This window comes from Oncorhynchus keta, chromosome 24 (genome assembly GCF_023373465.1).
Source record: "Oncorhynchus keta strain PuntledgeMale-10-30-2019 chromosome 24, Oket_V2, whole genome shotgun sequence".
Lineage (NCBI taxonomy): Eukaryota > Metazoa > Chordata > Actinopteri > Salmoniformes > Salmonidae > Oncorhynchus > Oncorhynchus keta.
In genome coordinates this window covers 40,835,334-40,849,227 of record NC_068444.1, presented here as the reverse complement: position 1 = coordinate 40,849,227, position 13,894 = coordinate 40,835,334, and the positions used below count along the sequence as shown (strand labels likewise).

Here is a 13,894-nt window from a genome sequence, read left to right as displayed (position 1 = left end):
GATTATTGGAGGACCAAAGAAGCCGATACCGATTAAAATCGGCAGCTTTTTTATTTATTTGTAATAATGACAATTACAACAATACTGAATGAACACTTATTTTAACTTAATATAATACATCAATAAAATCAATTTGGCCTCAAATAAATAATCAAACATGTTCAATTTGGTTTAAATAATGCAAAAACAAAGTGTTGGAGAAGAAAGTAAAAGTGTAATATGTGCCATGTAAAAAAGCTAACGTTTAAGTTCCTTGCTCAGAACATGAGAACATATGAAAGCTGGTGGTTCCTTTTAACATGAGTCTTCAATATTCCCAGGTAAGAAGTCTTGGGTTGTAGTTATTATAGGAATTAGGACTATTTCTCTCTATACGATTTGTATTTCATATACCTTTGACTATTGCACTTTAGTATTGCCAGTGTAACAGTATAGCATTCCGTCCCTCTCCTCGCCCCTACCTGGGCTCGAACCAGGAACACATCGACAACAGCCACCCTCGAAGCAGCAGAACAGGGGAACAACTACTCCAAGTCTCAGAGCGAGTGACGTTTGAAACGCTATTAGCGCGCACCCCGCTAACTAGCTAGCCATTTCACATCGGTTACACCAGCCTAATCTCGGGAGTTGATAAGCTTGAAGTCATAAACAGCTCAATGAAAGACAGCAAAGAGCTGCTGGCAAAATGCACGAAAGTGCTGTTTGAATGAATGCTTACGAGCCTGCTGGTGCCTACCATCGCTCAGTCAGACTGCTCTATCAAATCATAGACTTAATTATAACATAATAACACAGAAATACGAGCCTTTCGTCACTAAAATGGTTGAATCCGGTAACTATCATTTCAAAAACAAAACATTTATCCTTTCAGTGAAATACGGAACCGTTCTGTTTTTTATCTAACGGATGGCATCCCTAAGTCTAAATATTGCTGTTACATTGTACAACCTTTATTGTTATGTCATAATTATGTACAATTCTGGCAAATTAACTACGGCCTTTGTTAGGATTAAATGGACTTCACACAGTTCGCAATGAGCCAGGTGGCCCAAACTGCTGCATATACTGCTTGCACGGAACGCAAGAGAAATGACACAATTTCCCTAGTTATAAAAAATTCATGTTTGCAGGCAATATTAACTAAATATGGAGGTTTAAAAATATATACTTGTGTATTGATTTTAAAGAAAGGCATTGATGTTTATGGTTAGGTACATTGGTGCAGTGCTTTTTTGCACTTGTTAAACCATCACCCGTTTGTCGAAGTAGGCTGTGATTCAATGAGAAATTAACAGGCACCGCATCAATTATATGCAACGCAGGACACGCTAGATAAACTAGTAATATCAACCATGTGTAGTTAACTAGTGATTATGTTAAGATCGATAGTTTTTTATAGGATAAGTTTAATGCTAGCTAGCAACTTACCTTGGCTTCTTGCTGCCCTCGCGCAACAGGTAGTCAGCCTGCCACGCAGGCTCCTCGTGGAGTGCAATGTAAGGCAGGTGGTTAGAGCGTTGGACTAGTAACAGGAAGGTTGCAAAAACGAATCTCCGAGCTGACAAGGTAAAAATCTGTCGTTTTGCCCCAGAACAAGGCAGTTAACCCACCGTTCCTAGGCTGTCAATGAAAATAAGAATGTGTACTTAACTGACTTGCATAGTTACATAAGGTGTAAAAAATATATTTAAAAAAATATTATAAAAATAAGAAATAAAAGTCGGTGTCCAAAAATACCGATTACCGATTATCATGAAAACGGCCCTAATTATTCGTCCATTCCAATTAATCGGTCGACCTCTAGTATGTATGCCAGTTAGGCTTTTACACCCCTTGTAAAGCCGATTTAATGCGCTTACATTTTAAGAAGTTATTTGGCCACTTTAGTTGTGATACAAACTAATCAAAACATAGGCCTACGGGCTAGGCAACACGAGGTGTGCGACTCGAAAAAATGCAGGAGAAAAAAAGTCTGTTTCTTATGCTGGGCATCATTCATTTAAGTAATGTTGTCACCAATCAGACTAGTCTTGATTTAAATCTTGTCCTTACATATACTAAATAATATGAGTGAAATTTTGTTGTGTAGGCAACAGCCATACACACAACCCATTTGTAATTGGTAACTTAAATAAAACTTGGGACATTATTTTGTTGATGTTTTACTTGTCTAAAGCCTCTTAAGGATCGGACCCTTTTTTTCAATTTTCGCCTAAAATGACATACCTGCCTGTAGCAACCATTTGAAAGGAAACACTTAAGTTTGTGGAAATGTGAAATGAATATAGGAGAATATAACACAGATCTGTTAAGATAAAACAAAAAAAGCATGCATTGTCAAAAAAAATAATAATATTTGAAATGCAAGATAAAGGCCATTATCATTTAGGAGTCTAGGCGCAATTTAGATCTGGGCCACTAGATGGCAGCAGTGTAGGTGCAAAGTTTTAGACTGATCCAATGTGGTCATAATGTTGCCCAAATTGGTCAATTGATACATTTTCAAGTACATAACTATAGCGAACATACAAAAAATGATATGGTAATAAAAATTTTTAGTTTACACACACACCCAGGAATGTCATACATGATGGCTAATTAGCGTCCCTACAGAAAATATACTAACATTCACACATCTAGATATGGGGGGGGTGGGTGTGGGGCCAGACACAGCAGGGGTTCAAACTATAGAACCCAGTTCCTACATTTTAATATAACAATGGATTTTTCAAACAAAACTATGCTACATGTTCTCTCTGGGTCCCTCAGGATGACAAATCAGAGCAATATTACTGAATGTAAATACATTATATAAAGCCAGTTGCCGCGATAAAAGTTGTTGTTGTGTTGTTGTGCACGCTCCAAACAATAGCATGGTATTTTTTTTCACTGTAATAGCTACTGTAAATTGGACAGTGCAGTTAAATTAACAGGAATTTAAGCCTTCTGTCCATATAAGACATGTCTATATCCTGGGAAAGGTTCTTGTTACTTACAATGTCATGCTAATCACATTAGCTCAACCGTCCCGGGGTGTGACACAGTGATTCCGTAGAAAAGTTGGGAGATTACGTTCATGTCATAAGTATCCCTATATTTCTGTTATTACAGTGCCATCACTCTGTTATTAATACCCATGTGCAGTAGTCTCACTAGATGGACCTGCCCTGTGTGCAATGGCAACTATGTACTGTGGAAATAGTGACGTAAACGTTGTTCAACTGGAACCTAGTTGCGTCATTTTGCATTAACAGTTGGTGCCTCACCATCGTTGGAGATGGCAGGGGTCTTCTTAGCCAGTGGGGTCTGTGTGTTGGGGGAAGTGCACATATCATGCTCTAGGTCACAGGTTGTATTGCCGGGGCAACAGTGGAGTTTGTCGGTACAGCATACAGCCTGTACAGAACACACATTGATTAAACATGTAGTTCATCAGTTTTGAAATGCTCAACCTCTGCATGTCCCCATCGCTCTTTAGCTACCCTTTCCTCATGTTGAAACACTCAGAATAAGAACTTTCCGTCACATGTATCTTACACAGACTGTGTGCAACACATATTGTGCAATTTGTTGTGTAGGAATAAAATGCTTGAGATTATGTGACCCAGGGTCCTCGGTACTGCTCCAGTTCCACTCACCTCCAGGTAGGGGCAGCAGCCATAGTCGCCACTGGTCAGCAGGCAACAGGTGGTTCCGTTTGGGCATCTGCTCGTACCACCTGGGCAGGTCACTGCTTGTCCAACCACCAGGAACAGAGACACATGGGGAAAATTCATATTAAAATGGATTAGGCCCAAAGAGAACGGTGTTGTGTTCATTAGGCACCAAACCGAAGGCAACAGACTGAAAAGGAATAAACTGGACTTATATATATATATATATATAAAAAAAAAAATGTTTTTTCATTTGTAGAATTTAATTATTTTTTATTCCCATTGTTTGCCCTAATGGAGACAAGCCTGGAACATAATTCAACAACAACTTCACAATGATCTTGTTGTTTATTTCTGTCTGTTCCTTCAGTACCCGTCTGCTTCTTCATTGCAGGCCCCTTTTCCCTCATGGCAAATGTCTCCAGGGTGGGAGACACACACTTGGAGTGGGCTAGGTCACACTTGGTGCCCTCTGGACAGCAGTGCATCTTGTCCTCACAGCACACTGCCTTGAGAGAGAGAGAGAGAACAGAAAACAAAAGTTTAGAATGCTTCAGAATAGGGTTATTAAAGAGCAAATCCAATTCTGCCATTAGTTTGTATTGTATTATGCAGAGATGGCAAAGATACATTTTAATGCATCTCATTACAAAATAAAGTCTTCAGAGCTTTGTGGCCAGCAATTACCCACCCCCCAAAAAATTGGGGGCAGAATTGGTGTTAGAAATGAGATCCTGTGTTACCATTACGTAATCAGAGGTGCGATGGAGGCGCAAAAATGTGCGTGAAAGAAAGTTCAGGTATAGGACTCACTTCCCGAGCTCACTTCCCCCTTTTGGAACAAATTCACTGAAATATCCTCGCTCTGGAAGCACATCCTCGTGCTTCAACTTTCTTTTCATGGTCTTTCACCAACACCTGTCATGTCTTCACACAATAGTGCCATAAGACTTCTAAGATCAGGGGTGGAAGTATTCATTTATTCCCAGTATGGTACCCCCCCTGTGTGTGCACCCTGCAGTACTAAACATAGATTTACATATAGAATCCCTCTTCATTTAATAGGATCTCTGTGCGACAAACAGTAAAAATGTGTTGTTAATGACCTTTTAATGTCACAATAACATTATAACTGGCTATGTTGTCATCTGATTGTCAAACAATCACTTCAGCAGGCTCCTCCTGTAAGCCTGGCTACCTGCACACGTTCGCACACTCTAAAATAATTATTGAATCCATACAGTGCACCCGACATTTGACGAATGAAAAGAGATGTCTGTAACAAGACACCAAGAAGGTGTGATAGCCATTCATTTGAAACCTAAATTGATGCGCCCACTGTCTGCGCACGTCTCTGTCACTCACCTCTGCCTTATTATTGTCAAAACACACCGCATTATGGATCGTATTTCACACGTTTTCAAGTCCATTTGGAAATGTTTCATGCAGGTGACATGCGGTAATGATAAAGAGTACAGTTCTTGGCATCTTTGTTTAATTGTCGTCATAGGCTCAACATAACGTTGATGATGTGGTTGTTACAAGGAGCACTTTGAGCTCTTTAAAAATCACCAGCCAGGATGCCTATTCGACTCAGCCATGCCTCATTGTCCAACATTTCCTCATCTCCCACCCCTTCTAATACGACTAGCCCCGATGCTCCTCCCTCTTTTCCCCCTGCCCAGCTACAAAGTTCCTCCTTGCAGGTAGTCACCGAGTCTCTAAAGGAGCTCTTTAAACTTGAACCCCTCAAAAAAACATCTGGGTCAGATGGTTTAGATCCTTTCTTCTTTAAGGTTGCTGACCCTATCCTCACCAAGCATATCTCCTCTCTGGGGAGGTTTCCATTGCTTGGAAGGCAGACACGGCTCGTCCTTTATTTAAAAGGGGAAGATCAAGCTGATCCTAACTGTTATAAGCCAATTTCTATTTTGCCCTGTTTATCAAGTGTGTTGGAAAAACTTGTCAGTAATCAACTGCCTGGCTTTCTTGACGTCTATAGTATTCTCTCTGGTATGCAATCTGGTTTCCGCTCACGTTTTGGATGTGTCACTGCAACCTTGATTCTAAGCAATGTTGTGCTGTTATTTTTATTGACTTGGCCAAAGCTTTTGATAGGGTAGACCATTCCATTCTTGTGGGCAAGCTAAAGAGTATTGGTGTCTCTGTGGGGGTCTTTGGCTTGGTTTACTAACTACCAATCAAAGAGTCAGCGTGCAGTGTATAGTCAGTACCCCAAGGCTCGATCCTAGGCCCCACGCTCTTCTCAATTTACATCAACATAGCTCAGGCATTAGGAAGCTTTCATCCATTTATACGCAGATGATACAGTCTTCTAATCAGCTGCCCCCTCCCCCAGATTGTGTGTTAAACACTAATTGCTATCTCTGAGGGTTTAGAGCTTGAGGTAGTCACCTCACACAAGTACTTGGGAGTATGGCTAGACAGTACTGTCCTTCTCTCAGCACATATCAAACCTGCAGGCTAAGGTTAAATCTAGACTTGGTTTCTTCTATAGTAACCGTTCTTCTTTCACTTCAGCTGCCAAACCAACCCTGATTCAGATGACCATCCTACCCATGCTAGATTACGGAGATGTAAATTTAACTGTAAACTGGTCATCTCTGTATACCTGTAGCAAGACCCACTGGTTGATGCTTATTTATAAAACCCTCTTAGGCCTCACTCCCCCTTATCTGATATACCTACTGCAGCCCTCATCCTCCGCATACAACACCCATTCTGCCAGTCACATTCTGTTAAAGGTCCCCAAAGTCTCTGCTTTTCTGTTCGCTGCAGCTAGCGACTGGAGCGAGCTGCAAAAAAAACTCTAATTGGACAGTTCTCTTCATTCAAAGACTCAATCATGGACACTTGCTGCGTGATGTATTGTTGTCTCTTGCCCTTTGTGCAGTTGTCTGTACCCCATAATGTTTGTTCCATGTTTTGCGCTGCTGCCATGTTGTGTTGCTACCATGCGGTGGTGTCACGTGTTTCTGCCATGCTGTGTTGTCGTCTTAGGTCTCGCTCCATGTAGTGTTGTGGTGTCTCTTGTCGTGATGCATGTTTTGTCCTATATTATTTTTTATTTTTTATCCCAGCCCCCATAGGTCTTTTGGTAGGCAGTCATTATAAGTAAGAATTTGTTCTTAATGGGCTTGCCTAGTAACATAAATAAAATAAACCGGTACGACGTACCACCACTATTACGTACCGGACAGTACCGGCTTACTTTCACCCCTCTTTCTGATACCAATGCAGAAAATGTGGGTGATATGGGACCACAAAATTGTGAATTGTTATAAAACTTAGAGTACTTAAAAAATACAAAGTACCATTCTCTGAAGTATCGTGTTACAAATTACATGGTGACTTATTCCAACGCCTTCAAATACAAATGTCCCCCAAAAAACTGAGGAATATTTACTCTATGCTTATGGTAAATCATATATTCATGCTCATGTTAATTCTTAATCTGAACAATAAATTAACTTTTGCTGAATAGTAAAATGCCTATGATCGGTAACTTAAGGGTAACCAGCTTTGCAGAACTACCAGAGGAACCAGGCGATAACGTGATGTAGGGAGGGTAATTGGCAGAAAGCCCAGAATATTGTGTGTTTGACTGAGAACAGGTGCTGTGGGAACACAAACAGTTTCTGCAAGAAATAGACACTCCCTATAACTGTAGAGCATGAACAAAGGTTTATGCAGTCCTACTTTAGATGTGTCTGGAGTGAGTCTCCCTTGCTGCAGCTTGTAATAAAGTAAATGAACAGCTCTCTGATATTTGCCACAACACTGTATATGCATACCCAAATCAACTACATTTGCCACCTGGAACAGGGTAAGCCGTTTCAAATGATTAATACCGTAATACAATACGTAACAATTTGCCCCCTGAAGTGTTAAGCATTACAATCACATATTTACAATAACAATTCTGAGACAGAGTGAGTAATACACGTAAGAGAGCCAGCCCACTTTTGCAAGTACTGTAGAAAAAGTCAAACTTATTCTACATTAACTGAATGTAGCCAACTCATTAACCCCTTGATTCCACTTAGTGAAAAACCCCTCCAGCAGCCACGGTGACTCACTTCATTAACTATGTTTAATCTGTTGCCTCGTAGTCAGGTCAGGTCACTTTCTACGCAAATGTACATTCTATTAATAGCTGAAGCCAAGCATAAGGGGGCATTGAAACTTAACATGTTATTTATGATGCTCAAGACTAGAGGGACTTGAATCAATTCTCTCAAAAGGGTCGCTGGCGTATTTTAGTGTGCATTGTCGACAGTTGCAGAATCATCTGAAAGATCTTTGCAACACATTACAGTGGTGGTTCCGGGTGAACATTGTACAACCATAGGCAATGGACCCGAGGCAACAGTTAAACGCAAAGATCCTCATTTTGACAGCGCTAAAATATGCAAACCTCTACTGTATTATTCACATCACCTACAGACATCTCTGCAATTTAAGACTGTCAAAATTGCATTCAAAGGACTTCCAGATAAGGAATAAGGGACAAGTGTGTAACGTACCTTGGCCAGCGGACAGCAGCCCCAGGAGCCTTCTGGGAGTTGACAGCAGGTGGTGTCGTCCGGACACTCCGACTCGCCGTCGGGACAAATGACTGCCCTCACTCCCTCCACCAGCTAAATGGAGTGACAGGCAATGCATACCAACGAGGGTTGGGTTGACACATACGTCCCATTCACACTAGTTAAATAACATTGTTGAAAAGGCTTAAAAATAATCATTAAGAAATATAATCTATATTAAACAAAACAGACACTATAGTTTATAATACACAGAGATAGAGAATAATGTTGCATTCTCTTTACCAGAGGGCTGATGATGTGTTGTGCGGAGACTCTTCTGACCCACGGCAGAGAGACTGTTTTATTGAGGCACTTGGAGTGGATTAAGTCACACACTGTCCCCTCATAGCAGCAATGCAGGTGGTCGGAACAGCACTCAGCCTGGAGATGGGTTTTAAGACAGTGTGATCTTTGAAAAAGTCATGAGTTGGCAGTAAAACAGTCCATTTTATAGCTATGTTACAACATTCAAATGAAATGAACCCCCACAGAATTAGCAATACCATCAAAACACTGTGTTGCTGATGATGCTGGGCTATGGCCATAAAATTAGCTTTGTTCTTTCACACTATGGTGCTGAATAAGCATTTTCACACTACCAGTTCAAAGCAGGGTCAGCTGGACCGAGATTGTCCTGCATACCTCATTTAACCAAGCAGTCACTCAGATACAAACTTTAGATGACTGGGGACTAATCACTTACATTTGGTAATGGACAGCAGCCATATCCACCACTGGGGGTCTTGCAGCAGGTGTTGCCGTCGTCACACATCCCACCATCGGGACAAATCAGGGCTGAGGTCAGGCCTAGGAGGGCCAAACACACCACCCCTATCTGCACAGTTTTGAGAAGAGGGGTTAAGAAAACCTAAGACCATGTGCTCGCGTTGTTGACGAAGTTGGCTATTACCCCGTGCACATAAAAAGTTTTCTTGAAGCAAGGTACAGTTTAACTCCAAAAATGTTTAATTTATTTAAATAAAAAAATACAAATGACGGGTTAAAAATCAGGCTTTGATCTAAAAGGCTAAAAACAGGGATAAGTTCAAAAAGTTAAGAGCATAAAATGTAGCAAACAAATGCTCTCCATCATTGCTGGCCCTATAACAAATAAACAAACACAATAAGAAATGTATGAGTCTTTAGGTGAGGATGTGCCATCATCCTCACACGGGTGTATATTTGACTTATTCTGCTACGTCAATAGGTGGTGGTGATGAATAACGTTGTGCACATGGTGAACAATTTTTTCAGCAGTAGGCCTATATACAGTAGACGAATTTGCCCAGTCTAGGAATGCAGAAATCTGTTCATAACTCCATACATTTGCTCTGCGGTTCATGTACTTTCAAAGCAAATATTTATACATACTGCATCACACTGAAAATTAAATCGCCAATCTAGGTCTTTATATATACATGGCACAAAACGTTCACATCTAGTTTGTTATCTGTGGATGTATTAACCTGAAATGGCCTACTTCACTCTGATTGAGTGTTTAATAGTCACATGTACAGTTGAAGTTGGAAGTTTACATACACCTTAGCCAAATACATTTAAACTGTTTCACAATTCCTGACATTTAATCCAAGTAAAAATTCCTCATCTTAGGTCAGTTAGGATCACCACTTTATTTTAAGAATGTGAAATGTCAGAATAATAGTAGAGAGAATGATTTGTTTCAGCTTTTATTTATTTCATCACATTCCCAGTGAGTCTTAAGTTTACATACACTCAATTAGTATTTGGTAGCATTGCCTTTAAATTGTTTAACTTGGGTCAAACGTTTTGGGTAGCCTTCCACAAGCTTCCCACAATAAGTTGGGTGAATTTTGGCCCATTCCTCCTGACAGAGCTGGTGTACCTGACTCAGGTTTGTGATGGCCACTCCAATATCTTGACTTTGTCCTTAAGCCAAAGTTGTGGCAAAATGGAAGTATGCTTGGGGTCATTGTCCATTTGGAAGACCCATTTGCAACCAAGCTTTAACTTCCTAACTGATGTCTTGAGATGTTGCTTGAATATATTCACATAATTTTCCTTCCTCATAAAGCCATCTCTTTTGTGAAGTGCACCTCTCCCTCCTGCAGCAAAGCACCCCCACAACATGATGCTGCCACCCCCGTGCTTCACGGTTGGGATGGTGTTCTTTGGCTTGCAAGCCTCCCCCTTTTCCCTCCAAACATAACGATGGACATTACGGCCAAACAGTTCTATTTTTGTTTCATCAGACCAGAGGACATTTCTAAACAAATTACAATCTTTGTCCCCATGTGCAGTTGCAAACCGTAGTCTGGCATTTTTTATGCCGGTTTTGGAGCAGTGGCTTCTTCCTTGCTGAGCGGCCTTTCAGGTTATGTCGATATAGGACTCGTTTTACTGTGGATATAGATACTTTTGTACCCGTTTCCTCCAGCATCTTCACAAGGTCCTTTGCTGTTGTTCTGGGATTGATTTGCACTTTTCTCACCAAATTACGCTCATCTCTAGGAGACAGAACCCATCTCCTTCCTGAGCGGTATGACAGCTGCGTGGTGCCATGGTGTTTATACTTGCGTACTATTGTTTGTACAGTTGAATGTGGTACCTTCAGGCGTTTGGTAATTGTTCCCAAGGATGAACCAGTCTTATGGAGGTCTCCAATTTTTTTTCTGAGCTCTTGGCTAATTTCTTTTGAATTTCCCATGATGTCAAGCAAAGAGGCACTGAGTTTGAAGGTAGGCCTTGAAATACATCCACAGGTACACCACCAATTGACTCAAATTATGTCAATTAGCCTATCAGAAGCTTCTAAAGCCATGGCATCATTTTCTGGAATTTTCCAAGCTGTTTTAAAGCACAGTCAACTTAGTGTATGTAAACTTCTGACCCACTGGAATTGTGATACAGTGAATTATAAGTGAAATAATCTGTAAACAATTGTTGGAAAAATTACTAGGCTTCGAGCTCCTACGTGCAGGACTACGGGAAACACAATGCAGGACTAAGGGAAACACAATGACAACAAAACAATATAAATAACACCATTGACATAACTGTGGCAATGGAGAATAAATAAATGGCTATTGGGAGGAGACAGAGTAAAGACTTCCGGGATGGGGGATCATAGGGGAGCAACTTGACCATTGAAGGGGTGTGGGGACCTACTATCACATACCAGAAAAAAATCTATAGCTTGAATGTTATCAGTGGATTTTCAGCACATTCCAAAGTAATGCAGCTAATTTAGTTAACTAGTAAGCTAGTTACAATTATTTTAATTGTCTAAACCAGACCAAAAATCTATTGAGCCAAAGAATCTCGTACCATTGTGTTCAGAGAATCTGAGAAGAGTAAGGGGGTAGATGAGGGAATATCGTCAGATGTGTTATTCAAGTTGGGAACTGCAATGCATAGTCTTCATATAGTCTAAAGATAGAGGCAAGAAAACAAGTTCATCATTATTAACTGATCAAAACAATGAATGACAGAGCTGACAGTTGTCGCTAGCTAATTTAGCTAGCTCGTTAGCTAGCTAGCATAGCAAGTTAATAAACATAAAATAAAATGGGTTAGGCGTAACGCCAGACAAAATTAATTACATGTGGTATTTACCTTCGTTAGTGTGCGATGTAAAAGCTCAAACTAGTTAAATTATCTTTCAGTCGAAGCGACGCTGGAGTATTTTGCAATCTGGAGTGATTTCAGATTGTTTTTCTCCCAACAACGGTTATCACATGATATTCGCACTTTATGACCAATGGCCTGTTCCAGGGTCGACTTTACATCAGGCGCGCTGCACATAATGATCAGCTCTCTCAACTCTCAGGAACAGGAACGTCAATAAAATAAATGATTGCTAAATATATGTCAATAGTGTAGCTCAGGGTTGCCCAAACTCGATCCTGGGCCCCTCCCTGAGTGCAACTTTTGGCTTTTGCCCTAGCAATGAACAGCTGATTCCACCCTGAACACGTTGGAGAAGATGTTTGACGTTTTACATGCTCCTAACCGATTGGGTTTTTATGTTAGTTTTTTTGTATTGTTCGTAATTTATTTTATACATAATGTTGCTGCTACCGTCTCTTATGACAGAGAAGAACTTCTGGACATCAGAACGGCGATTACTCGCCACGAACTGGCAGAAGCTTTTTTTTTCCTTTAACAATTCCAACGTCAACGACATACTGCTTTCCCGGGGACAGGCCCAAATCCCCGTCATTTGTTTGAAGAGATGACGGAGGAAAAAGAGGACAAAGGTCAGCTGTCTTCTGAGAATTCGCAGGAGATCAATTCTTCTAGCTAATATGCAATCATTGGAAAATAAAATTGACGACCTACGAGGAAGATTAAACTACCAGCGGGATATTAAAAACTGTAATATCTTATGGAGTCGTGGCTGAACGAAGACATTATCAACATACAGCTGGCTGGTTATCCACTGTATCTGGTAAGACAAGGGGTGGCAGACTATGCATATGTAAACAACAGCTGGTGCACGATATCTAAGGAAGTCAAGGTTTTTCTCACCTGAGGTAGAGTATCTCATGATAGGCTGTAGACCACACTATCTACCTAGAGTTTTCATCTGTATTTTTCGTAGCTGTCTGCATACCACCACAGACTGATGCTGGCACTAAGACTGTACTCAATTAGCTTTATTTCACCATAAGCAAACAGGAAATGCTAATCCAGAGGCGGTGCTCCTACTGGCCGGGGGACTGTAGGGAAACATATCTGTTTGACCAAATGTCTATCAGCATGTTAAATGTGCTACCAGAGGGGGAAAAAACTAAAGACCACCTTTACTCCACACACAGAGATGCATACATAGCTCTCCCTCGCCCTCCATTTGGCAAATCTGACCATAATTCTATCCTCCTGATTCTTGCTTACAAGCTCAAATTGAAGCTGGAAGCACCAATGCCTCGGTCAATAAAAAAGTGGTCAGATGAAGCAGATGCCAAGATACAGGACTGTTCTGCTAGCACAGACTGGAATATGTTCCGGGATTCTTCCTATGGCATTGAGGAGTAAGTACACCATTGGCTTCATCAATAAGTGGATCGAGGACGTCGTCCCCACAGGGATTGTACGTACACACCCCACCCAACCAGAAGCCATGGATTACAGGCAACGTCTGCACTGAGCTAAAGGCTAGAGCTGCCACATTCAAGGAGCGGGACTCTAACCCGGATGCTTATAAGAAATCCCGCTATGCCCTCCGACAAACCATCAAACAGGAAAAGTGTCAATACGGGACTAAGATCGAATCGCACTTCACTGGCTCCAACGCTCGTCGGATGTGGCAAGGCTTGTAAACCATTACAGACTATAAAGAGAAACACAGCCGAGAGCTGCCCAGTGACACGAGCCTACCAGATGAGCTAAACTACTGCTATGCTCGCTTTGAGGCGAAAAAAACAGTGAAACATGCATGAGCGCACCAGCTGTTCCAGATCACTGTGTGATCACGCTCTCCGCAGCCGATGTGAGTAAGACCTTTAAACAGGTCAGAATTCACAAGGCCGCAGGGCCAGACATTACCAGGACGCGCTGACCATTTGGCAAGTGTCTTCACTGACATTTTCAACCTCTCCCTGTCCGAGTCTATAATACCAACATGTTTTAAGCAGGTCACCATAGTCCCTGTGC

General features: G+C 41.2%; 1 protein-coding gene across 2 annotated transcripts in view; it reads right to left on the bottom strand.

Moving 5' to 3' along the window:
- Positions 1 to 12,023, bottom strand: part of LOC118357550 (progranulin-like) — a 29,394-nt gene extending 17,371 nt beyond the window's left edge. The window contains exons 1-8 of one of the 2 annotated variants that reach the window (XM_035734785.2): positions 11,855 to 12,023; positions 11,567 to 11,668; positions 8,964 to 9,095; positions 8,504 to 8,641; positions 8,201 to 8,314; positions 4,027 to 4,162; positions 3,639 to 3,733; positions 3,267 to 3,396 (exon numbers count right to left, since the gene is read on the bottom strand). In XM_035734785.2, the coding sequence (XP_035590678.1) occupies positions 3,267 to 3,396; positions 3,639 to 3,733; positions 4,027 to 4,162; positions 8,201 to 8,314; positions 8,504 to 8,641; positions 8,964 to 9,095; positions 11,567 to 11,569 (748 nt within the window). In that variant the 5' untranslated portion in view covers positions 11,570 to 11,668; positions 11,855 to 12,023. The remainder of the gene's footprint in view (positions 1 to 3,266; positions 3,397 to 3,638; positions 3,734 to 4,026; positions 4,163 to 8,200; positions 8,315 to 8,503; positions 8,642 to 8,963; positions 9,096 to 11,566; positions 11,669 to 11,854) is intronic. The other variant, XM_035734786.2, reaches the window with a different exon arrangement.
- Positions 12,024 to 13,894: the final 1,871 nt, after the last annotated feature.